This window comes from Protopterus annectens, chromosome 1.part0, assembly GCF_019279795.1.
Source record: "Protopterus annectens isolate FY-2018-M chromosome 1.part0, PAN1.0, whole genome shotgun sequence".
Classification (NCBI taxonomy): Eukaryota; Metazoa; Chordata; order Ceratodontiformes; family Protopteridae; genus Protopterus; species Protopterus annectens.
Window position 1 is genome coordinate 191,304,673 of NC_056725.1, and position 25,069 is coordinate 191,329,741.

General features: G+C 35.6%; 1 protein-coding gene across 1 annotated transcript in view; it reads right to left on the minus strand.

Annotated features, from left to right (window-relative positions):
- The window catches only part of LOC122797878 (galectin-4-like), a 143,004-nt gene that overhangs the window by 64,929 nt on the left and 53,006 nt on the right, over positions 1 to 25,069 (minus strand). Inside the window, exons 5-6 of the mRNA XM_044066814.1 lie at positions 16,051 to 16,095; positions 2,677 to 3,300 (exon numbers count right to left, since the gene is read on the minus strand). Coding sequence (XP_043922749.1) covers positions 2,677 to 3,300; positions 16,051 to 16,095 — 669 coding nt within the window. The remainder of the gene's footprint in view (positions 1 to 2,676; positions 3,301 to 16,050; positions 16,096 to 25,069) is intronic.

Below are 25,069 nucleotides of genomic sequence, written 5' to 3' on the forward strand. Positions count from 1 at the left end.
TTCACGAAAGGATCAGTCACGTAGTAAATGCAAGATACCGACAGAAAAAACTGTCAGTATTTAACAATATATCCAAAGATTTCACACAGCTATTCAGCTCGAGAATCCACTTTCATAAATACTGTTTTACGTTATAAGCGGTGTCAGTAACCAACTTGCAATTCAAACTGGTATTCCCGCCAAACAATGCTTGTACTATACGAATTCAATCATCAAGCGTAAGGCGAGTAAAATGCTTTATTAAACACACAAGGCAAGCGCTTTCAACTATGTCTTCATCAGGCCAAACAGTTTTACTTACAATTAGCTTCCTTATATAGGTACTGCTATGGTGATGTCATTTCCTGATATAAATTTTTTAAAAATACATACTTAATTTATAAATACAATGAAAAATACAATTAAACTAAACAGATCAAAGTGCTTCATTATGCTCTATGTAATGCAAATGTAGTTTGCGTATGCTTTAGTTATGTCAAGTTTCTTGCATTATAACGCAATTAGGATTGCCACTTTGTATCAAAACTTTTGTTCAAATTATACATATGTAGCGGGCTGTAATGTATATTACAATTCATACAGTTTCTACTATGTTATAAGTGTGTTACATTGCAATCACTTTAATTAATAATGTGTTCGTAACTTAACAAGCGTAACTATGCAATTCAGCATATGCGTATGCGCGCAATTAATAATATCGTTTGCAATATTCAAGGATGTTTGATACTGCAATATTTAATGCCAAGTCTCTTATATTAAATATATCTAATATCTCGATGTACAAGTAATGTGTTAAAATATATTTCACAGACGATGAACTATATACTATGTTAAAATGGGTAAAAATATGTGTTTCATATTTTAAAATAAGTAAAAGTGTGTTTCATATTTTAAAAAATAAGGTTTATGTATAAATAAATCAAATACTAAACACTGCACAAGTTACATATATATATATGTGAATAATGCTGTTAACAAAACAGTTTAATAAAATGAATTATTGAAACATAATTCGTCAACGTATGCGTGTATATACAAAGTTAGTAATATGGTATACATAAATATGTGGATATTTAGTACCACAATACTTAATCACAAAGCTCTTATTTGGATTATGTGTGGTATCTCAACTATATAAATAAATATATGTAAAAAGTTCTATTTATAAATAACAAGTAATATGCTGCGTTAAATAAATCATAGAGATTTCATATTATATAATATATATGTATATAAAAAAGTATGTTAATAAAAATTATTATTAAACAATGCATAATTTTGGATTTTATGCAATAATGCAGTTAAAAATTCAAGATTACATATGGACATAGTATAATCATACATGATAAACAAACATGAAGAGGGGGAATGTGCCTAAATATTATATGAATAATATTGTATAATAAAATAAAATAAATAACTTCAGTAAAACATTACATTAATGTATACTTTTTAATATAGATATAAATACATAAATAAATAAATAGATAGATAAGGCTTACGGGAATGTATACATATGTATACACATGCATATATGTATATATATATATATATATATATATATATATATATATATATGTACATGCACAAATATGTGCACACACATGCACACATGCACACATATAAACATGATTAAGATATATATGCATGTGTGCATATATAAATGTATATTGTGTATAAAATATATTTTATAATTATAGTTGTAATAGTATACATTGTAGACTAAGGCAAACATATAATATTAACATAAAACATAACTATATACAGAGGTAAGAGCATTTTAACCTATTATAAATATAGGAAGTCTTAATGCCAATCTATTTCCATTTCAAGGACTGACTCATAGTTCAATATAGTAAACTTTCAATTTGGCATGTGAAATTCATAAACTATATTGAATAGATGAAAATACTGATGAGTTGTCTCTACAACTTATTATAACTAATTAAATCCAGATTCTATAAACTATAGGATAGCCATACTAAGGGATAAATCTGGGTGAGTAGATTATCTCTTTAGCTTTTTAGCTTTTAAAGCAGGTTTGATAGAGACCCTGTCATTCAAACCCGGGATACGGTCCACCCTCAATCTGATAATCCACTTCGCTTCTTTTTGTTCTGTTTTATTGAACACATCTCCTCCTCTAATATTTATCAGGTTGGTATCAATAACTTGAAATAAAAAGGTGTGTTCAACAGAATTACTACATACATGTTTTGATAGGGCATTTTTTTGTGAGGATATCCTAATATGATAGAGATGTTCTCTGATCCTATCTCTCAACCTCCAATCTGTTTTGCCGACATAATATGCGGCACAATAAGTACATGTGGCAAGATATATCACGTGCTCAGTGTCACATGTTGCTTTAGCAGAAAATGTAAACTTCTGTGAGGTTACCGGATGTATAAAGGTGTTAGTAGTCTTAATAAAACCACAATATTTACATTTATTGCATCTGTTGGTGCCAACATGATCAGTACATTCATCTCTACTATTTACTCTGCCAGGTCCACACAACATCCTGTATATGTTAAGCTTATTCTTATAGGTAAAATGAGGTGAATTTTCTATTAAAGCAAAGATATTGGGATCAGTAAGTAATATATCCCAATGTTTATTGTATATGCTTCTAATTTCTTTTATATCTTGTGTGTAATATAATGGAATTCTAACCCTATTATCTGTGTTATTTGAGGAGGTTGTATCTTCTACTGCAATATTACTTTTTGCAAAGTAGGATGAGGCTTTCTCTTTCCTTAGATTCTCAATGTCAGATATATTTGCATTGATCTCTTCTATACCATATGAGCGATTTAGAAATTTTTGTATCAATCCATCCATTTCTGTCTGAAACCCTTGTTGGTCAGAACTCAATCTAGATATCCTCATGGCTTGACCCTTAATAATATTATTAAATATATGATTGGGGTGCATACTACTACGATGTAAATATGTATTTCTATAACAATCTTTTCTATAAATGCCTGTATTTAATAGGCCATTAGGTAAACTATGCACAAATACATCTAGGTATGCAATACAGTCATGAGACTTAATCATAGTAAATTTCAAATACTCAGTGGTTGTATTCATATCTTGGTAGAATTCTGTAAGTTTTGAATCTTCAGCTTTCCAAATGAGGAAGAGATCGTCTACAAAACGTGTGTAGAACAGGGCATTCTCTTTGAATTTGCACATTTTAAATAAATTTTCTGTCTCCCAATCGGCCATAACAACGTTGGCGTAGCTATTGGCACATGACGTGCCCATAGCCACGCCATCCCGTTGTACATATAGCTGATTATCAAAGGTGAACACATTATTAGAAAGAACTATTTCTATTAGTTGGCAAATCACTTCTATTTTACTGTCTGTGTGTGTGCCATCCCTCTTTAAGCATCTTGTAATACTTAGTATCCCTTCATTATTTGGAATGATCGTAAAGAGAGATTGAACATCTACGTTTTGTAGACGATCTTTTCCTCATTTGGAAAGCTGAAGATTCAGAACTTACAGAATTCTACCAAGATATGAATACAACCACTGAGTATTTGAAATTTACTTTGATTAAGTCTCATGACTGTATTGCATACCTAGATGTATTTGTGCAGAGTTTACTTAATGGCCTATTAAATACAGGCATTTATAGAAAAGATTGTTATAGAAACACATATTTACATCGTAGTAGTATGCACCCCAATCATATATTTAATAATATTATTAAGGGTCAAGTCATGAGGATATCTAGATTGAGTTCTGACCAACAAGGGTTTCAGACAGAAATGGATGGATTGATACAAAAATTTCTAAATCACTCATATGGTATAGAAGAGATCAATGCAAATATATCTGACATTGAGAATCTAAGGAAAGAGAAAGCCTCACCCTACTTTGCAAAAAATAATATTGCAGTAGAAGATACAACCTCCTCAAATAACACAGATAATAGGGTTAGAATTCCATTATATTACACACAAGATATAAAAGAAACTAGAAGCATATACAATAAACATTGGGATATATTACTTACTGATCCCAATATCTCTGCTTTAATATAAAATTCACCTCATTTTACCTATAAGAATAAGCTTAACATATATAGGATGTTGTGTGGACCTGGCAGAGTAAATAGTAGAGATGAATGTACTGATCATGTTGGCACCAACAGATGCAATAAATGTAAATATTGTGATTTTATTAAGACTACTAACACCTTTATACATCCGGTAACCTCACAGAAGTTTACATTTTCTGCTAAAGCAACATGTGACACTGAGCACGTGATATATCTTGCCACATGTACTTATTGTGCCATATATTATGTCGGCAAAACAGATCGGAGGTTGAGAGATAGGATCAGAGAACATCTCTATCATATTAGGATATCCTCACAAAAAAATGCCCTATCAAAACATGTATGTAGTAATTCTGTTGAACACACCTTTTTATTTCAAGTTATTGATACCAACCTGATAAATATTAGAGGAGGAGATGTGTTAAATAAAACAGAACAAAAAGAAGTGAAGTGGATTATCAGATTGAGGGCGGACCATATCCCGGGTTTGAATGACAGGGTCTCTATCAAACCTGCTTTAAAAGCTAAAAAGCTAAAGAGATAATCTACTCACCCAGATTTATCCCATAGTATGGCTATCCTATAGTTTATAGAATCTGGATTTAATTAGTTATAATAAGTTGTAGAGACAACTCATCAGTATTTTCATCTATTCAATATAGTTTATGAATTTCACATGCCAAATTGAAAGTTTACTATATTGAACTATGAGTCAGTCCTTGAAATGGAAATAGATTGGCATTAAGACTTCCTATATTTATAATAGGTTAAAATGCTCTTACCTCTGTATATAGTTATGTTTTATGTTAATATTATATGTTTGCCTTAGTCTACAATGTATACTATTACAACTATAATTATAAAATATATTTTATACACAATATACATTTATATATGCACACATGCATATATATCTTAATCATGTTTATATGTGTGTATGTGTGTATGTGTGTGCACATATTTGTGCATGTACCTATATATATACATATATGCATGTGTATACATATGTATACATTCCCGTAAGCCTTATCTATCTATTTATTTATTTATGTATTTATATCTATATTAACAAGTATACAATAATGTAATGTTTTACTGAAGTTATTTATTTTATTTTATTATACAATATTATTCATATAATATTTAGGCACATTCCCCCTCTTCATGTTTGTTTATCATGTATGATTATACTATGTCCATATGTAATCTTGAATTTTTAACTGCATTATTGCATAAAATCCAAAATTATGCATTGTTTAATAATAATTTTTATTAACATACTTTTTTATATACATATATATTATATAATATGAAATCTCTATGATTTATTTAACGCAGCATATTACTTGTTATTTATAAATAGAACTTTTTATATATATTTATTCACATAGTTGAAATACCACATATAATCCAAATAAGAACTTTGGAATTAAGTATTGTGATATTAAACATCCACGTATTTACGCATACCATACTACTAACTAGGTAGATACACGTACATGCTGACGAATTATGTTTTAATAATTAGCTCTATTAAACTGTTTCATTAACTGCATTAGTCACACACATATAAATGTAACCTATGCAGTGTTTAGTATTTGATTTACATTTATACATAAACCCTATTTTTTAAGTATGAAATATATTTTTACTTATTTTGAAATACATATTTTTAACCATGTTTTTATCTATTTTAACATAGTGTACAGTTCATCGTCTGTGAAATATATTTTAACACATTACTTGTACATCGAGATATTAGATATATTTAATATAAGAGACTTGGCATTAAATATTGTAGTATCAAACATCCATGAATAATGTAAATGATATTATTAATTGTGTGCATACACATATGCTGAATTGCACAGTTATGCTTGTTAAATTACGAACATACCATTAAATAAAGTCATTGCAATGTAATACACTTACAACATAGCAGAAACTCTATGAATTGTAATATACATTACAGTCATTACATATGTATAATTTGAACAAGAGTTTTGATAGAAAGTGGCAATCCTAATTGCGTTATAATGCGAGAAACTGACATAACTAAAGCATACGCAAACTACATTTGTATTATATAGAGCATAATGAAGCACTTTTATCTGTTTAGTTTAATTGTTTTTTGATTGTATTTATAAATTAAGTATGTATTTTTAAAAATTTATATCAGGAAATGACATCACCATAGCAGTACCTATATAAGGAAGCTAATTGTAAGTAAAACTGTTTGGCCTGATGAAGACATAGTTGAAAGCGCTTGCCTTGTGTGTTTAATAAAGCATTTTACTCGCCTTACGCTTGATTATTGAAATCGCATAGTACAAGCATTGTTTGGCGGGATTATCAGTTTGAATTGCAAGTTGGTTACTGAAACCGCATATAACGTTAAACAGTATTTATATAAGTGGATTCTCGAGCTGAAAAGCTGTGTGTGAAATCTTTTGATATATCGTTAAATACTGATAGTTTTTTCTGTCGGTACCTTGTATTTACTACGTGACTGATTTTTTGTGAATTACTCACAACTCAAGGTACTGTGTACTGCAAAACCGTATTTACGAAAGTGGACTCTCGAGCTGAATAGCTGTGTGTGAAATCTTTGGATATACCGTTAAATACTGACAGTCTTTTCTGTCGGTATCTTGTATCTACTACGTGACTGACTTTTTTGTGAATTATTCACAACTTAAGGTACTGTGTACTCCATATAGTAAGCTGCATTTATTATAATTTATGATATTAGCGTAACCTGCCTAAAGTCCTTTCCAAGTTTTTTGTTAAGTTGGTATTGTGTTTGTGTAGAATAATATTAAAAGCTTAATAGTGTTATGACATTATAACACAGTCTGAAGGGAGTAATTATGGATCATGTCTAACTAATATATAATAGCTGGCACTAGCAGTTTAGTTTGCACTTAGCACAGAGGATTAAAGCTATAAGCCATTAACAGGCTGTTTCCTGAAGTACAGGCCTTGAGTCTCTCATCCTCTGTTTGCCTTCTGCGTGACTGAGCAAGGCTCTTAATGACATTATGCTCCTGGGCTCATTCTGAAAAAAGTCCATCTATATAAGTGCTTTATGCTTATATACAAATAAAGTAACTAGCTCTCAGCTGTTCTGATTTTGTATTGTCCCTAATTTTGTATTTTATTTATTTATGATATTCTGGTAAGCAAAGGAGGTTTACGGTTCATCATTTATGCCAGACATCATAGAGTCACACTTCTTCATGTTCTGAAAGTGGATATTGATGCAAAAACTGACTGTTCTATTTACTTTTTAAATGTATTAGAATGTTATTTTTTAAAAATATATTCTGGCTATCGGGTCTTTGTCCTGAATTTTTGAGCAAAGAAGTTGAGCGGTACGACAATAAAACATTTTAGCCATGTTCAGCGCTTCCTAGTGAGTGAGCCACATGCTAATCTAAAATTGTGTACATTTCTTAACTGATGGGGGCAGCATTTTGAAATATGTGTCCATTTTTTAAATTCCAGTTTGAGTGGAGGACAGCAAAGAGCCTGTGTGAGTAGAAAATTGAATTTTCTGGCCACATCCCTACACACACACACACACACACACACACACACACACACACACACACACACACACACACACACACACACACACACACACACAGACACACACACACACACACACTGAGGCTGTCTGTAAAATGATTCAGTACTCATTATCTCAATACTACCTCATCCCATATCTGGTGAATTAAGAGTTAATATTGTCATATCCTGGATATTATTGGCTAGGTTTGTTAAGACCTTTGTGCCTTTAGCCTAGTAATCACCTGTGACCCTATAAACCTATGATAGCAACAGTGGAACAGAAAGGTTTCAGAAAATACAAGGTCATATTGTCATAAATGGGCAGGTTAATGTAGCTAGACAAACCAAGGAGCATGTGAAGCAGTCAGGGAAACAGTGCAAGAGATAATAAAAATATGACTGAAACACGGGTATATTAGAGAAAGGGACGACTCAGGACATTAGAGAGCACTGCTTAAAAACAGAAGGAAAAGAGGTTAAAAGGAAACTGGAAAAATGTGTTCTATATTCACAAGTCTTTGAAAAATCGGAGACCACCACTGCTCAACAGTAATTTTTACAGATGAAGTTTAGTGTAGATGCCAACTCATTTGCAGAATTAAAAGCCGTAAAAAGCTTGCAAAAGTGAAAGTTGGTAAATAAATAATAGAAGGATAGGTCATGTGAAAGAATAACAAAAAAGGATAGGTTATGTGAAAAAATAACAAAAAACATAGGGAGGTGAAGATGGAAGCACAACTTACTACTTGGTTTTCTGATAAAATCAAAACAGTTCAGGAGGACTTGAGGAAGGAAAATGTAGCATCTCTTTGGAAGTGTGAGAATTATCAGGTGTTACTACAACCTACCCTCTTTACTTCTGCCTGGCAGGCCATCCTTTCTACAAATTTGGTTTGACAGAAAATTAAGAAAAAATCTTTTGGTTACCTCCAAGGCAGCAGCAATATTGACAATACAAGGACGAGCACAGGGGTATAGTGACTTCCAGTTAGAATGTTGCAAATGCTGTTGATTGATGACTTAATTTAATCATGGTATTCCAGTGGCTGTCTCAACCAAGAGGAGGAGCATAATCTGTGCAGACAGTGGGCTGTGATTTGCTAATTACTGTGCATCATAGACCAAATTAAATAAACTGGTAAACCCATGCCACATAAAGGTAAAAGCAATGAATTTCAGAAAAAGGTGAAATTATTAGGCTTGGGGTATATTGTATGATGGGGGGTGTGGAAGAGAATATTTGGATGAACAAAAGTGAGAGGAAAACAACACACTATTGCATTTGACAGATAAAACAGATGAAGGGAAGTCTATATAGTTCCTAAAAGAAATGGGGGAAAGTGCAGATGATAAAGTTTCTGGTCAGGAAAACCAGGGAATAAAGTAAGATTAGTACAGTGTACCATATGTAGATAGATAACTGAAGTGGGGATATCAGTCAGTAGGAAAAATATTTGAAGTGAAGGAAAGCAAGCATAGTAGACAGGAGTTTAATGATAATACAGACAGTTAGACTTAACTCATCACAGCTGAGTGTTGCCTTCAGGTGTTTCATATTTGCATTAATAATCCCAAAACCATGTTACATAGAACATATTAAAAGATTTCATCTTAAAGCTTACACAATGGCAAACACAAGTTTATTGATATCTGACCTCTGTCTAATGCTGTTTAAGATATATTAATTGCTGTCCATGTAATATTTATTTATATTGTAATAAATTTCATGTTTTTCTAAATATCACAACAACCAAGAATTACTTAGCCTCTTATGAAAGCTGTCAGCTTGATGAACAAAACACTGTTGACAGTATGCATGTAGCTTGAGTGGTTGCTGAGATATTGTCAGCTGTTTACAAAATATTACAAACTTAATGGTTACTACATTTAGTGTGACTTATAAAATCCAGTTTAAGACCTAGAACCTAAAGAATACCACCATTATAAAAATAGTATGTGCCGCAGAGTCTGCTATTTACACATCTTTAGTAACCCATATAGTTATGATATGAATATTTGTTTGAAATATGAATACATAATTTAATTCTGACAAAAAGGTTAGGCTCCACCCATTGGACATTACACTGCAAACTTCCACAACTCCATTGGACAGAATGAGTTGAATGGGAATAGCAATGGTTCTAACAAACGTTTTTTATCGGTATTCATAAAAAGAAAACAGAGGTAATCCAGAGGACTTGAGTGAAATCTGATATCCTAAATGTGACCCAGAGGATGACAGGACTAACAAGAAACAGAGTATAAAGGATAAGTCCAGATAAAAATCACTTTAGCTAGCAGATCTATGAGACTCTCTCTCTGACACCCTCCCTGTGGGAGGAATAAAGACACCTTGTTGAAGTTTCCAGTTGTTTATTTACTTAAGCAAGTAGATGGATTAGTGTTCTTGTTCTAAGGCTATTAGAACAAGAAGACTCTTCCATCTACCAGCTTAAGTCTTTATTCCTCCCACAGGAAGGGTACCAGAGAGAGACTTTTCTAGATCTGCCAACTAAAGTGATTTTATCTGGACTATTCCTTTATACTCTGTTTATTCATAAAAAGGAAAGAGAAGAACAAGGGAGTGTACATAAGCAAAATATGAATCATTACAATGGGGGGAAAGGCAAAGTCAGTAATATTAAGGAAAAGTATGTGGTATATATCTGCATGAATGTGTGTGTTTGTGTGTGTATGGGTGTGAGTGTGTGCATGTGTCTACCAAAATTTCTCTTAAAAAGTATTTCCTGACATTATTAATTATTTTTCACACTAGACACACACACACACACACACACACACACACACACACACACACACACACACACACACACACACACACACACACACAAACACACAGTACACTGTAGCATTTGCTTTTTACCTACAGTTTTGATATGCTATGAAAAATGTGTCTGCATTCTTTTTGTACATTATCATCAAGCATTTACTTGCACACTGTCAAAGTCCCCTGATTCTGCCATATTTATTTATTTTTGACATTTGACAAGTATTATATTTCATTTTATATTATTTTATATTTATTATTATATTTATGCTTCTCAGTAAAAAATAAACATTTCACACAGAATACATGCAAAACACACACACACACACACACACACACACACACACACACACACACACACACACACACACACACTAAACAACCTCAATCCTCCTCCCAGAAAAAAAGTCTGCATTTCCCATTTATTCAGTGCAAAAAAAACAGTAATGTCACACATTACGCAAACAAAATGCCCATACAGAACTTCCCAAAATAATATTACCAATCTAAATCAACACTCCTTAAAATTTAAAATGAAAAAGAAAACACAAAAACAAAGCAAAGCATGGACTGCAGTTAAGGAGTCAGATTATGACATTACCAACAAGTTAAATCCATCTCTATCTAATCTATCACTAAAGTAAGCAAAATAAATCCATAAACTAACAAATTCTGAAATAACCTTTACTATGTGACTAACATGCATGAAAAGAATGACTCTGCAAGTACATGAATAATTATATATAAAGTAACTCAAACGTAACTCAGAGATGGGTAGAAATACAACCCATGAAACTGGCATTTATAAAACCAGGATAAAACTGCATAAAGATTGTGCAGTTTTTGTATTTAGAAACAGTAATTAAAAATAAAAAAGTGAAAATAATTAAATGGCTTGTTGTGATGGCCAGCCATGAATAACCATTGCTAATCACCTAAGCACAGTGCATCTGGCAAGTTATGTGGTGTTTGGAAATGAGGAAGTACTACCAAGGGCCAAAAAATCAGCGACATTAGAGGACAGCATTGTCAGTCAACTTCATAGTCAGCACTGGGGTGTCAGATCCATGCAGCTGATCTACAGTGCTCATAAAAATGGAGAGCAGTTTAACTGGCTAAGGTCAATACTTGCTGGGGAGTGGTCTCCTAAATTCCATTAATCTGGTAGACATATTGTTCAGAAGTATCCAAAAGAAAAGCTGATAGGAAATTAGAATGGTGTTGACAAACCAAACAAAATAAAGTTGCCAACTCATCTACACAAGATCAAAAATTCATTAAAATGTTTCTGAAATACCACACAGGACCATACTGGTCATATTATATGTTCTTGCTCCAGTAAAAGTGGCTGATAAAATGGACTAAATATGATACTATTTTTTGTTTGATGGCTAGGAGACCCCCTTACTCCTGCTGCTTTACACTTCCTCCAGGTTCACACTAAATTAGGACAGGCTAGCCAGTTTTGCGGAAATGGCTATTGCTCAGATGGACATTGTCAGAAATAATTACTAATGTCTACAAATTCAACACAGGAATATTAGTGTTTCAGTGTATGGTGTGCAGTTTGAATGAAATTTAGATGTCAGAAAAGGAACAGTTTTATAAAGATTTCATGTAGCAGTAGCTGCACAATAGGCACTACATTTCTTCCACCTTGCTGCGGCTGTGCCTGATGTACCACCTTACTCTGTCCTAAAGGGCCCTGTATCACAGACAGTGATAAAACTGGGGAACAAAGTGACATCTTTCGCCATACGAACAGCACAGGAAGTTTTAGAGTTGAAGTAATGTTTTGAAAACTGAAATATTTCTCTAGAGACTAAAACTGTCCATGCAAATGAAGGAGTTTTACTGTTAAACAATTTATTGAAATACTTACTGGAAGGTTTACTGGGTAGTTTGGCATCTGGAAGAGAAAAAAAATGTTAACAATTTACTTATGTCTTAAATACTCATTTATCAATTGTACAAAGTTCTATCAGCTAGGCTCCCTCATAGCCCATTCAGTTCCCTCTTTGTCAAATTCCCAGAAATAGGTAATAGAGGATTAAGTCTACATAAGTGTTGTTCATAATGGAGCAGAATATCTTAGTCCGATATCTGATAACAGCTATAAACAAATTATACAAACAATAGCATTCTTAATATGGTATATACAAAGTCATTTTTTCTCTGTCTAAAAACATACCATTTTGAGCATGCACAGAAAAGCTATGTTGAGTGTGTATTAGAATCTGCTCAAAGACAATGGGGAAGAAGTATACTAGAATGTGGTGACTAAGAGGAAAGGCCTGCTTCCAGGAAATATATGTCAGGAATGAAATATGTCTGACAGTGATTCCGTGGTAACCTTAGGGAGTTCCAGGGACACTGGACTGCAGAAGATATATTCATATAACAGACTTCTAAGTTTAGAGATAAGATTAAAAAGCTGTGGCTGAGTGTATTTTTCAGTAAGTAAGCCTCACAGAAAATTGGATTGATTTCAAAGTAGATTGCTTTTCAGAAATCTGACCTTTCCTTTGTATGGGGAGATCTTGTCATAATAAGGTCAGTCATGTTCACTTTTAAGCCTATCTGCTATGGCCATTCTGGTTCAATACCACAAAGGTATGCCATCACTTCTACCGCATAGCCATGGGCAGGGAGAGTTTTGGCAGTTAGACAAGTTCCCTTTGCCATCATGTAATTATCGCCATACATCAGAACAAGGTGGCACAGTACCGTTACTTATTAGTGTACACCTTTCCTTCAATCTGTATTCAAATACTAGGCACTATGTCAGCAGAGTCTATTAAATGATCTCCTGCTTAAAAAAAAACATCTATTTTGGTACTCCATCCATCCATCCTTCCTTTCTTGGTGTGGTTTAGCTACATTACTGTATTTCTAACAAAAAGTAATTATTTTGTTTTTACAGTGCAAAACCACTTTATTTAATTTACTTACTATATCACTTTGAATCTTCTCAAAACATGAAGGCCTCAGGTACCAGTGTTGAGCTTGATAGCAGTTGGTCATCTATAAAATTGCTTTTCTACCTCCTCATTACAAATAAAGAAAGACACGCCTCATAAACAAACACCTTAATGTCCTCCACATTGCCCTGCAGATTTACATAGCTGATCAGTGACTCTGTGCTTTCCTCTGAAGTATTATATATAACAAGATGAACAGTGATTTTTGGATGCAAGCCAGGGTCAGGGAGAAACATTCAATGAAAAGTGTTGTTGATCTAAAGCTGCTGTGGCCATTTGCACGACACTCCAATCCTTTGTCCAAAATGTGCAATACATTCTAATAACAAGAAAAGGTAAGAGTGCATTTTAAGAATAATGAACAGTATGCCTACAGATAATCACAGACTGATTCATAATACTAGGTCTTGTGTAAGGAGATCATGTGCAGTAACTATCAGTCCCTTTTTAAGTGTTATCCTGGGTGAAAAAATCTAGGATGATAAAGAAAAGCATTCAATATAAATCTGACTTTTCGGAAACATGGTTGTTTAAAAGGACCGTCTTGATTGGTAGAAACAGGACACCAATAAAAAAATCAACGCTTTTCTATGTTTTTTGTCCTTGCCAATCAATCATCAAGCCTTCCACACCAATTGGACTTCAACCCACTTCCTTCCTCTTCTAATGAGTATCACCAACAAGTCAGCAGGAGCTATCCAGAGGGGACATCATTCAGGCAGCCATGAGTGTTGCTTGTGTAGCAGCTGTCCTATGACCAACTGGCCAATTTTGGTTCCATCTTTCAGCAGTTCATCCATACTAGCATCCCAAAGGACTTACAGGTGTGGGCCACTATCATTAGTAATCTGGTCCCTGCCACAACTTCTACTGCCACCACTTCTGCTGACCTACCTCCAGAACTAAACCCCTGAAGGTGTTCACTTACTCAGGGTGGCAGGAATATTTCTAAATGACCATAACTTCACACCCTAAATGGCTGATTTGAACACTGTATCATCACTGGGCATCCAGTGTCCTCCCTCTGACTCATGCATGTTTTCACATACATATATCCCCTGAGAGCTACTGTCACCATCTTATGAAACCAAGTCCCCATACTCCTGGTCTGAGACTATCATGCAGGACTCTAGCTCTACAGGAGCAGAGGTCAAACACAAACCACCTCTCCTCTCCCAGGAAGGGTGACCCAGCAAAAGCTAACTATTATTATTATTATTATTACCTCTACCCCAGTTGACCCTTCCAGTGCCCATGGTCCTACTCCAACTTTGGCCATTTTTGTCATAGTACTCCTCTAGGTGATAGAACTAGGAGCAATAATCTGAAATTTACTAGCAAAACTTCTTTGTAGTTCTTTTTGCTAGTGCTGTTATAGATTAAAACCATTTAAAAAGGTAGAGTCCTAAATGTCATCAATTCATTCAAGATAAGATGTTTAGAATATGCTTGCTTTGCATCTTAGCTGCTTGTCTGTTAAGGTAAATACATATAATGCTAGACAGTAAGTTGTGTAGAAGATCTGGAGTTAGAAGAGTGAAGGTCCTAGATTAATTTCTGATAGTGGCTTCCAAATGCAGAAAGACCATGCTGTTGTTCCCCCCACACATTAAAATATTTCTACGTAATGGATTTACTTAAAGGGAAGAGTGGTAGTGGCAATGTGAGATAAGATCAATTAAAAAAAACATTGAAGTCTCTGTGCAATCGTAGTACTTAGGGAGAACCACACACTTCAGAAGACACATCAGTAAAGTAAGTTAAAAACATATTTTGCTTTGCATTGTTGGTTATTGAGAGAAAACTTAAAAATGGTCATATACAACAAGATGACAGACATGCATTGGAAAAAAAAATTTATGAGCTGAGGCAGCTTAAATATTTTGTATTTGCATAACTAAATATGAATATCAGTTTCTCTTACAACATTAATGTGCACTACTTCCAAATTATAAAAATCACATGTATATATATATATATATATATATATATATATATATATATATTATATGTGTGTGTGTGTGTATGTATATATATATGTTTGTGTGTGTATGCGCGTGCACATGCGAGCACGTGTGTGTGTGTGTGTGTGTGTGTGTGTGTGTGTGTGTGTGTGTGTGTGTGTGTGTGTGTGTGGTACTTATCATTTCATCGATGCTCCAATTCACCGAATGTCTATTTGTCTAACTTAAAGCATCGAATACCATTTCAGCGAAGGATTACATCATTGAAATTTTTTCCTGATGAAGAGGGTTAGTTGGCCGTTGTAACAGATTTGCTTTTTTCCCTAATGTAGTGTGGTCTCAGAGTTGGAACATGTTGCAGGTTGTGGGGGGCAAAGCCCCCCACCTTGGTGAGTTTAGGATAATGTAATTTGTGTTACAATCGCTCTGGTGGCCAAGTAGTTTTTTTCCCTGAGAAATCTTTTTGATGATGTAATTCTTTGCTGAAGTAATATTCAGTACCTTAAGTTTGAGGAATATGTGTTCTGCGAATTGGGGCTTCAATTAAATTATATAGACCTGTGTGTGTGTGTGTGTGTGTGTGTGTGTGTGTGTGTGTGTGTGTGTGTGTGTGTGTGTGTGTGAGAAAGTTTCACCCTACAAAACCAAAGAACAAGTTTTACTTACAGCAGGATATCCCATGCTGGGCTGTGCGGGAATAGGCATTGCAGGCTGCAAAAAAAAGAGTTACTTAGTTGGATCGCTTCTTGTTATGTTCGATGTAGAAATGAGCAATTAAACCCTTCAGATGTTGATATTCATTTTCTTTTAATCTGCATTCATTAGATAAAAGCTACTGTATACAACATTTAGTTTTAGGAGTAACCAAGAGCTTTGTTCAACAAACTGCCAGGATTAGGGGTGATGAACAATTTTGTTTAGTGCTTCACAGTTCAAAGAAGAAGGTTGTGGGAACTGAACTCAGTATGGTATCACTCCTCTATAGCTTACTGCATCATCTCATTAATCTGTAAAGTTGAATCATTTTCTTATTTTACATTTTTCACATTTTGCTATGCTAGTAGCATGTGTGCTTCCAGTGCCATAACTTCCAACCTTAAAAGGTAAATACGTCTGGAAAACTCATGTACAGAGGCAAAAAAAATAAGGCTGCATTTTGTAAACTGGAAAGCAGCACTCAAAAACCTTACAGTACTGCATTTAAACAATTTGATACAGAAACAGTTTTGCACAGTGATTTTTTTTTGTATGCATTAGGCACATACATGTTCTGGATGCAGTGAATAACCACGTCTCACCTAGTCTGCCCGCTTTGCTAGCATATGGATAAATTAAAGCATTCATATAACTATCACAGTATTAATCTTGCTTCTGTTTTATGCATTCTTATAGCTACCACAGTTAATTTTCTGTTTTATGCATTCTTATAGCTATTACAGTGTTAGCCTTACTTCTGATTTATGCATTTAATACTGCCACAACATTAATCTAACATCTGTTTTATGTGTTCTAACTATCAGAGAGTTAATTCTATTTCTCTTTTATATTCTCTTACGCTAACACAGTGTTAACACTTCTGTTTTATACATTCTTATAGTTATCTCAATGTTAATCTTACATCTGTTTCATACGCTCCCTGCTGTAAATTCTGAGACTGGTATCTGGAAATTGTGGAACTCCAAAAAAAAGTTCAGTAATGCAGAACAGTGATTTCATTAGTGATCCTAATATGTTGAGCATCACTGTTTTTCCTTTAAAGCTTATTTTTGTTGGGGGCAAGTCCCCTCTGACACACACACACACACACACACACACACACACACACACACACACACACACACACACACACACACACACACACACATACACACACACACACGCACACATGCACACACACACACACACACACACACACACACACACACACACACACACACACACACACACACACACTACCAAACTTAAATATATCAACTCCAAATTTGCTATGTATACCTTGGAGAAAAGAGAATACTTTGAGAAAGAGCCGTCTCAGACTTGGTATGTAGAAATCCGCGTTTTTGCTCACTATTTTGAGAAAGGGATATCTCGGACTTGGTTTGTAGAAATCCGCATTTTTGCTCACTATATCCCAAGACTCTCAGTTATGAGAGTAAGTCATACGGTATACCCACTTCCAAGATGACGTTTTTTCTAGTGGCAGGTGATCAACATATAGCATCTGATCTGGTAGAACGGATGAGACATTTCACCTTTTTTTTTGGAGTTTACTTTTTCTTTTGATGTGCAATGTACCAGCTTTTTAGATATTTGTTTATATAAAGATTTGATGAATAATAGGTTTTCGACTAAAATTTACAGAAAACCTACTTATTCAAACTCGTTTTTGCACTTCAAGAGTAATCATCCCTCACACCAAAAAAGAGGAATAGTCAAAGGGAAGCTTGTTAGAGCTTCCCATATGACATCTATGGATAGTGATTTTGTATTGGAATGCAAGGTTCTTAGATCTATGTTCCTCAAACATTCATATCCAATCAACCTTCTGGACAACTTAATTCAGGAAGTTGCCTTTAAGAGAACCACAGGACATTTCAAACCTTTATTTCATGGAGGTCTTACTAATGTAGTGACTTAAATTGATTCTAGTTCTCAAGTTGGCAATTCTAATGACAATTTTAGCACTAGCTTTTTGACCACTTATACATGTGAGTCTCAATCTATTAGAAACATTCTATTTAACAATTGGGCTTTAATTTTAGAAGACCAGAAATTGATGCAAACGTTGGAAATGCAACCAAGAATTATTTATAAAAGAGGAATCAATGTTAAAAATCTTTTAGAAAGGGCCCATAATAATACCATATATAATAGGCGTTATGTTGGGATGGTCATATGCGGGAGATGTAAATACTGCTGTCATATAAAAACAGGTGAGCATTTTCAAGTCAGACATAAAAAATATAGGATCAGTGGCAAATTTGATTGCAATTCTCAAGGAATAGTGTATCTTGCTACATGCCAAAATTGTTTGGCTTTTTATATAGGTAAAACCGAAAGGGCATTTAAGCAGCGTATTTACGAACATCTATACAGCATCTCTCGAGGTGTTGATAATAATGCTTTAGCCCAACACGTGATCATGTATCCAACACATAAGTTTCTGTTTACTGTGATAGATCAGGTCAAGAAAAACATTAGAGGGGGACCATGGGAACTCTTTTTAGATAAATGCAAATTATTATGGCAATTTAGAACCAATGCATACAGTTCGCCTGGTTTAAATGCTGTGTTCCATCAAATGTCTCCTTAAATTAAAAGCCCTAGAAAGATAATATTTTAGGTTAGGTGATAAGGGGAAGTTTTTGCTTCTTATTTTCATTTGTTATTGGATATATCTTCACAGTATTTAACCATGTATTGTGTTTGCAGGAAAATGTTAGTGCTTTTCTAGCACCACATTTCAAGTAATGTGAATCGAATATACATTTTTAATAATCTTATATCTTAGTTAATGTTGCTTTAAGAAAGTGGCGGGTTTTCCAGTGATTCAATGAAATGTTTAATTGATCTTATAAGTTTAAATACCATCTGTATGCTGGGTTTCTTGTCTGAGGAAGTACAATTTATTTATTTGTACGAAAGCGCTAACTTACTTGATAATAAAGTGAGTTTTTTACCTTGATTTGCCTTTTTGTGGATTTTACAGTTTTTTATTTGGTTCCAGTTCTCAGTTATGCATCTTAGAATATTAAAAGATTATAGTTCTTGTAGCTATGATGGTGTTAACCCTACCTATGTTTTGTGCATTGTTGTAGCTATCACAATATTTGAGCCTGCAACCTCTTCAGAAAGGCTGTACCATCCATCCATCCATCCATCCATCCATCCATCCATCCATCCATCCATCCATCCATCCATCCATCCATCCATCCATCACCTTTCTGTGAACAAACACCTTGCATTTACCATGAGCTTTCTACGTTGTATCTCCAATGGTGTCCTGCTGCTCTCATATGTCTGTTTTTAGGATTACAGTCTGTCCCACTTTATGCAGAACAGACACTGTTTGGGTAGCCTAATTCTGCATAAAACAAGTAACAAAAGGCAAATCTCCTGAGATTTTAGGACAAAAAAATGTCCTTAGTTTCTGTTGCATATCCAGTCATATCTGAGACACCTTAATATAATATTTAACAATAAAACTAACCCAAATTCTATGACTACAACCTTTTATGATGGCAAAAAAGTAAAGCCCAGTCCTTTTACAGTGGTTGTAGATATGGTGTATCCTACAAAGTCATGCATTTCCTTAGCAAATACCCCACTCTGAACATTTAAAAAAGTGGCAACCCTACTTTTTTTTTAAATGGCATCCACTTGAGCTCCATGAATTCCTTCAGATTACTTGAAAACTTCTGGCATATCCTCATTGATACTTTTTTCAAGACTACCAAAGTTCTTCAGGTCTGTCTTTATGCACAGTCTGGTCATCTTCATACACCATTTTTGCTGCCATACTCAGAAATGCTTTTATTTAATCCTTCCCTTAGATTCAAAAAAAGGCTACTCCTAGAAGTAAGCCTTAATGTGCCTATTTGCCTGCTGTTGGTAGCTATTTCCACTTCATAGATAGCCCCATCACTGTGATTCTACATGGTCTGTAGAGTCACTAGGATGGACTGTCCCCAAGGCTTATCACGATACTAATGAGGCATTCCAGGGGAACTGTATATGCTAATTAGCCATGTGTTCTCCCCAGGAAATGCCTATGGCTAGAGAGTTATACAGAGGAATAAGTAGGAGAATCACTCAGCTGCATAAACTACAGCCACATTAATTAACAAAGTCAAAAGGTGATCTTCAGCCATTACTTTGAAATGGGAAAGACCACATAACAGGTCAGTGTCGGGAAGCTTAGCTGAGAGGTAGTTGTGGGAGGGTGTGACTAGTGTGTGTATATGTGTGACAGCATGTGTGCATGTGTAGAGGGGCATGACTTGTTTTAAGTGAGTAAGTGTGTGTGTGTGTGTGTGTGTGTGTGTGTGTGTGTGTGTGTGTGTGCACATCTACCTGGATGGTCACAGTAATGGGGTTAGTAAGGGAATAGGTAGAGTAGGTGTTTATTTGTGTGTGTGTGTGTGCGTGTGTCTATGTGTGTGTGTGTGTGTGTGTGTGTGTGTGTGTGTGTGTGTGTGTGTGTGTGTGTGTGTGTGTGTGTGTGTCTATGTGTGTATGAGTGTGTGTGTGTGTGTGTCTTTAAGAATGTCTGTGAAAGTGTGTGTATGTGAGTGAGTGTGAGAATGTTTGTGAGTATGTGTGTGTTGAGGGTGGCTTCTACACCTCTCATCTCCACTACACTAACAAGGAAAGTCTGTAATACTGTAGGGAATATTAGACAGCACAGACATTTTTGAAATATTACTTTAAGTAGATCAAGTTAATAGAACAGATTTTTGCAGCACAAAGCATTTAAAAAAGAATAATAATTATGGAACTTTAATGATTGGCATTATTGGCTGACTATTCATTCATGAGGGACACAGCAAATAAAAGAGGCAAAATCATGGATGTTCTGTAAAATGAGGGACAGCTGAGAAGTAGGGGGATGTGTCCATTTGAATGTTTGCATCTGTATGGGACAGGGCATGGTGGGGGGCTGCATATGTCAAAGCCATACCTAGGCCACCACCAGTGATTACTCCAGCAAATGCTGATTAACACTAGCAGTAGCACTACTCAGTTCATAGACATGCAAATTAGCATGTAACGAAGCCTTTCCTCATTGCAGTTAATCTGTCTTTAAATCACTTTTTTTGCAGTCATGAACTGTCCCTTTCTGTCACAGCAATTTATTCTCAAGGCTGGGTTCTTTCTGAATTATGCAGGCCTTTGCCTTTGTGAAGAGTGGGTTCCAGAAATAATCCCTGTATTCCATAAGGGGCTTACCGTGTGCCTGTAAAAAATGATACCAGTCTCTTTTTTCTAGTGAAGATGCCTTTTTTATGTAACCTAGTACCCCAAAGGTCTAATTTGTTGCACTGACACACTACCTATATACTTTTGGTTTATCTGATGTTGTTGTGTCTTTCGGCTTTTCCCGGTTAGGGGTCGCCACAGTGGAACTCCAGTCCGCTAATGATTGGCAGTAGATTTTTACATGCTGAGTTGCCAGCCCTGATGCACAACCTTCAACAAAGGTACGCCCATTCACGCATGTCTCCACACAGAAGATACTCTAGCTGAGAATCGAACAGGACAACATCTTACTGTGAGACGACAATGCTACCGCAGCACCACCACCACAGATTTTGGTTTATCTGATGTAATTACCCAAATCCCCTTCCCACATTTAACATTCCCTCTGCTCCCTACCATCCCAACTTCTTATGTCTTTTCCAGCTTATTACTTCATAGAATAATACCTTTTTCTTTTTCTGCATTAGAATTAAGCTACCATGCTTGACTCCATTTCAAGATTTGTGTGGTTCATTTTCATTGTTCATATACATTCTTGTTTGTCATCTTCATGTACATGTCTGCTCCAGCATTTGAAAAAAAATTAAAAGTTCCTAAAACAGCTTAGAGGTAATGTGAAGTAGTGCTTTTTTTCATAAAAAAACAACCTTCATGTGGAGGGTGCATGGTCAAAACAGTGAGCTAATTAATGACTATGGTGCAAAATCAGGTGAATTATTGTGAGATAAGACTGAAATTTGGAAGGGCTATGGGGTGAGTTCATTAGAAAATACAGAAATAGAAACTGTAGGGCACTCAAGGACTTTTTGTTTCATCTACTGTGGATGACCCTTACTTAACAGCTTTTTTTTCCCTTTCAGTTTCCCTTTTCATAAGAACTTTTCTATGCCTTATCTGTTCATTGTTTTATTCCGGTTATGAATTCAGTATCCTCTTTGCATTCCTACTAGCATGTGTACCTCTTGTTATTCATAAGTTCATCTAACCTGGTGTAAATACATCTGCCCAGACAGCTAATAGTTCTAATCTTCCTCCACTAGAGTTCCTATGATCCGCTGCCTCTACTGGACCTACCTGACAGCTCTGCTACCTTGACTTACTTGGCCCATTAATTCCACTGGGGGCACAGGCTAGGCAATCCTTGGCTGTGCAAGAGTCCTGTCACCCATTCATTCTTGCCTGGGAAATCTTATCTGCTCATCTGTTCCCTAATGACAAGTGTCAGGCAGTGACAGTAGATCAGCTTTTGGGTCTGGCGGAGTAATTACTTCCCCTCAAGGAGCTGCTAAGCCCAATAGTGGTTTCCTTGAGCTCTGCTACATGCTGCCTGCTATTAGAGAAGTGTACCTGCACACACAGATCTCCTCAGACAATACACTGGCACAGGGGCAGCTTATGCTTAGTAGGTCTTTCTACATCAGATCAAACCTAGTGCTCCCTCTTGGTGTCCCCCATCCAGTGATCCAGAGCTGTGTCCCAGCCTTCTCCAACCGATGAATAAACAAACAGCAGCTGCACACTTGTTCTGTCTCTCCTGCCTCTTCCAGCAGCCAAGCTGCTAATCAAACCTGAAATTGTTACTCTGGTAATATACCAATGCTTAATATCTGTGTGCCACAGAGCCAGTTTAACTAGCAATTCTAGTTTTATGGCTTAACTTATAATATTAAGTCCCCCGGATTCACTAATCCTCTGTGCAGGATTAGGCTAGTCCTGCACGGAAGTGGCCGTTTAGGAGGAGGATGGCAGCACGCCAAGCATATTAATGAAGGCATGCTGTCTGACCTCCTAATCCTATATGGAGCATGGACGAGTGAAGGGGGAGTGTCTGAGAGCAGAGCTCTCAGAATAAACATGCCCCTGCAAAGCAGAACAGCAGAAACTGTAAATAAATGAGCGAGACCACTTATAGGTGTCCGTATATCCCAACCAACAGTCCCCCATGTGTACAACAGCAACAGGATATAAAAATAAAAAGAAGTAACCCCTGTATTCATCTCTAAAACTCAGAGTACAGCTAACCGTAGGTGTGCAGGTGTGCCCATCACTTAGTTACGGTTAAAGCAGCTTAAAAGGCTGAAGAGGATAACAAGGAAGATATATGCAAATGAAACAGCACAGCAATAGTGTAGTGGTCAGAGTATCCGCCTAATGAGCAGGCATTTCTGTTTCATGTCCCACTGCAGCACATACCATTTTCCATGTGAAATCTGTATATGGACATATATTTACATTTTATTTCTTTATAACCTACTAAATAACATTTAAATGTGAAATGGAGTACTGCATAAAATTCATGTTAAGAGTCAGTACCATAATGAATAAGTCAGCAGTATGCAGGTGTAAGCACAGACAAGCAGTAGTAAGCATATGTAAGCACTAGTAAGTGTGTGCACGTGCGTTTGGGCGTGGTGAAGCACCACTGACACAGATCAAGCAAAGGAGACACTAACACAATGTGACCGGAAGTCAGCAGTGCTAACCTCTGCCCAAACCCGCTTACAACCGCTTGAAAGTGCCTTAAGCACACCATATCCAACAGACGGTGTCATGTGTGATGCTGTGTACACTAATGGAGTCAGTTGTAGGTATCACAAAGCATACGTGGCACACAAGGTTGGCCAGCATGCACACGAAACACAGTATCCAGCAATACAAGTCAACATTACTGGATATGTAGCTAAATATTTAGAAGTATATGTGTTTGTATGAATACCCATAACTATATAGATATATACCTCCCCCTCACTGTAGTACAAATGTATACGAACATAGATAGACATATAGGCTTTGTATTAGAACATTACCCCACTGCGATTGTCATGCAGGAATAGGCGTTGGCTACATGATTGACAGGGCAAGTCCATGTGACGTTGCATGCTGAGTGACAAGCCATGCAGATTACCAAGTGACATGCTGAATATTCATTGACTGACCGTTGTTAACATAGTGAAGAGCTGGGGAGAAGGCATCTGTATGCCAGACTGGGGAAGAGGCAGCACTCAGAAAAAATGAAAAATTACTACATATATCAGCAGGTGCAGGAAAGAAATACAGGTTCGTTCAACTATTAGCGGGTCAGAATCTTTGTAGGTCCAAACACAAAAAAAAAAAAAAAACACTTGAAGCAAAACACACTCCTGGGCTGCAGAGGAAAAACACTATTTCAAGTAACTGCAACAATGAACTAGTTAAAGAATTGCCAAAACCCAAACCATAACTCCTGCCCCCCACCTTTCTTTACTATAATTCTGTGCGGTACCTGCTTTAGCAGGGGGGCAAGCCCCCCCTGCACCCCCCACCTTTCTTTGAACATATTTCTGGAGATAAAGCAACAAGCAATATTCCGAGGCAGTGAGACACTAAATACATTCAATAAATGCAGTACAAAAGAGCCCCCAGAATGGTCGCCACCTGCACCCTTACAGAACTGTAATTTTAAGTCTGTGTAATACTGCAATAGATTAAATACATGTAGTATATTATGTGTTCGCACCCCTCACCCTTTAAAAAATTGTGATGTTAAGTCTGATATTGTAATACATTTTATAAATGCAGCATATTCTGTGTTCTTTTGAATAATCAAACCTTTTGGAAATTGGACTGCTTTCATGTCACAATCCTGGTATCAGCAAATAAGACAGAAAAGGGGCTTGTACTGAAATAATTACAATGCTTTGCATATTCATTTTGCAGGCGATGGTCT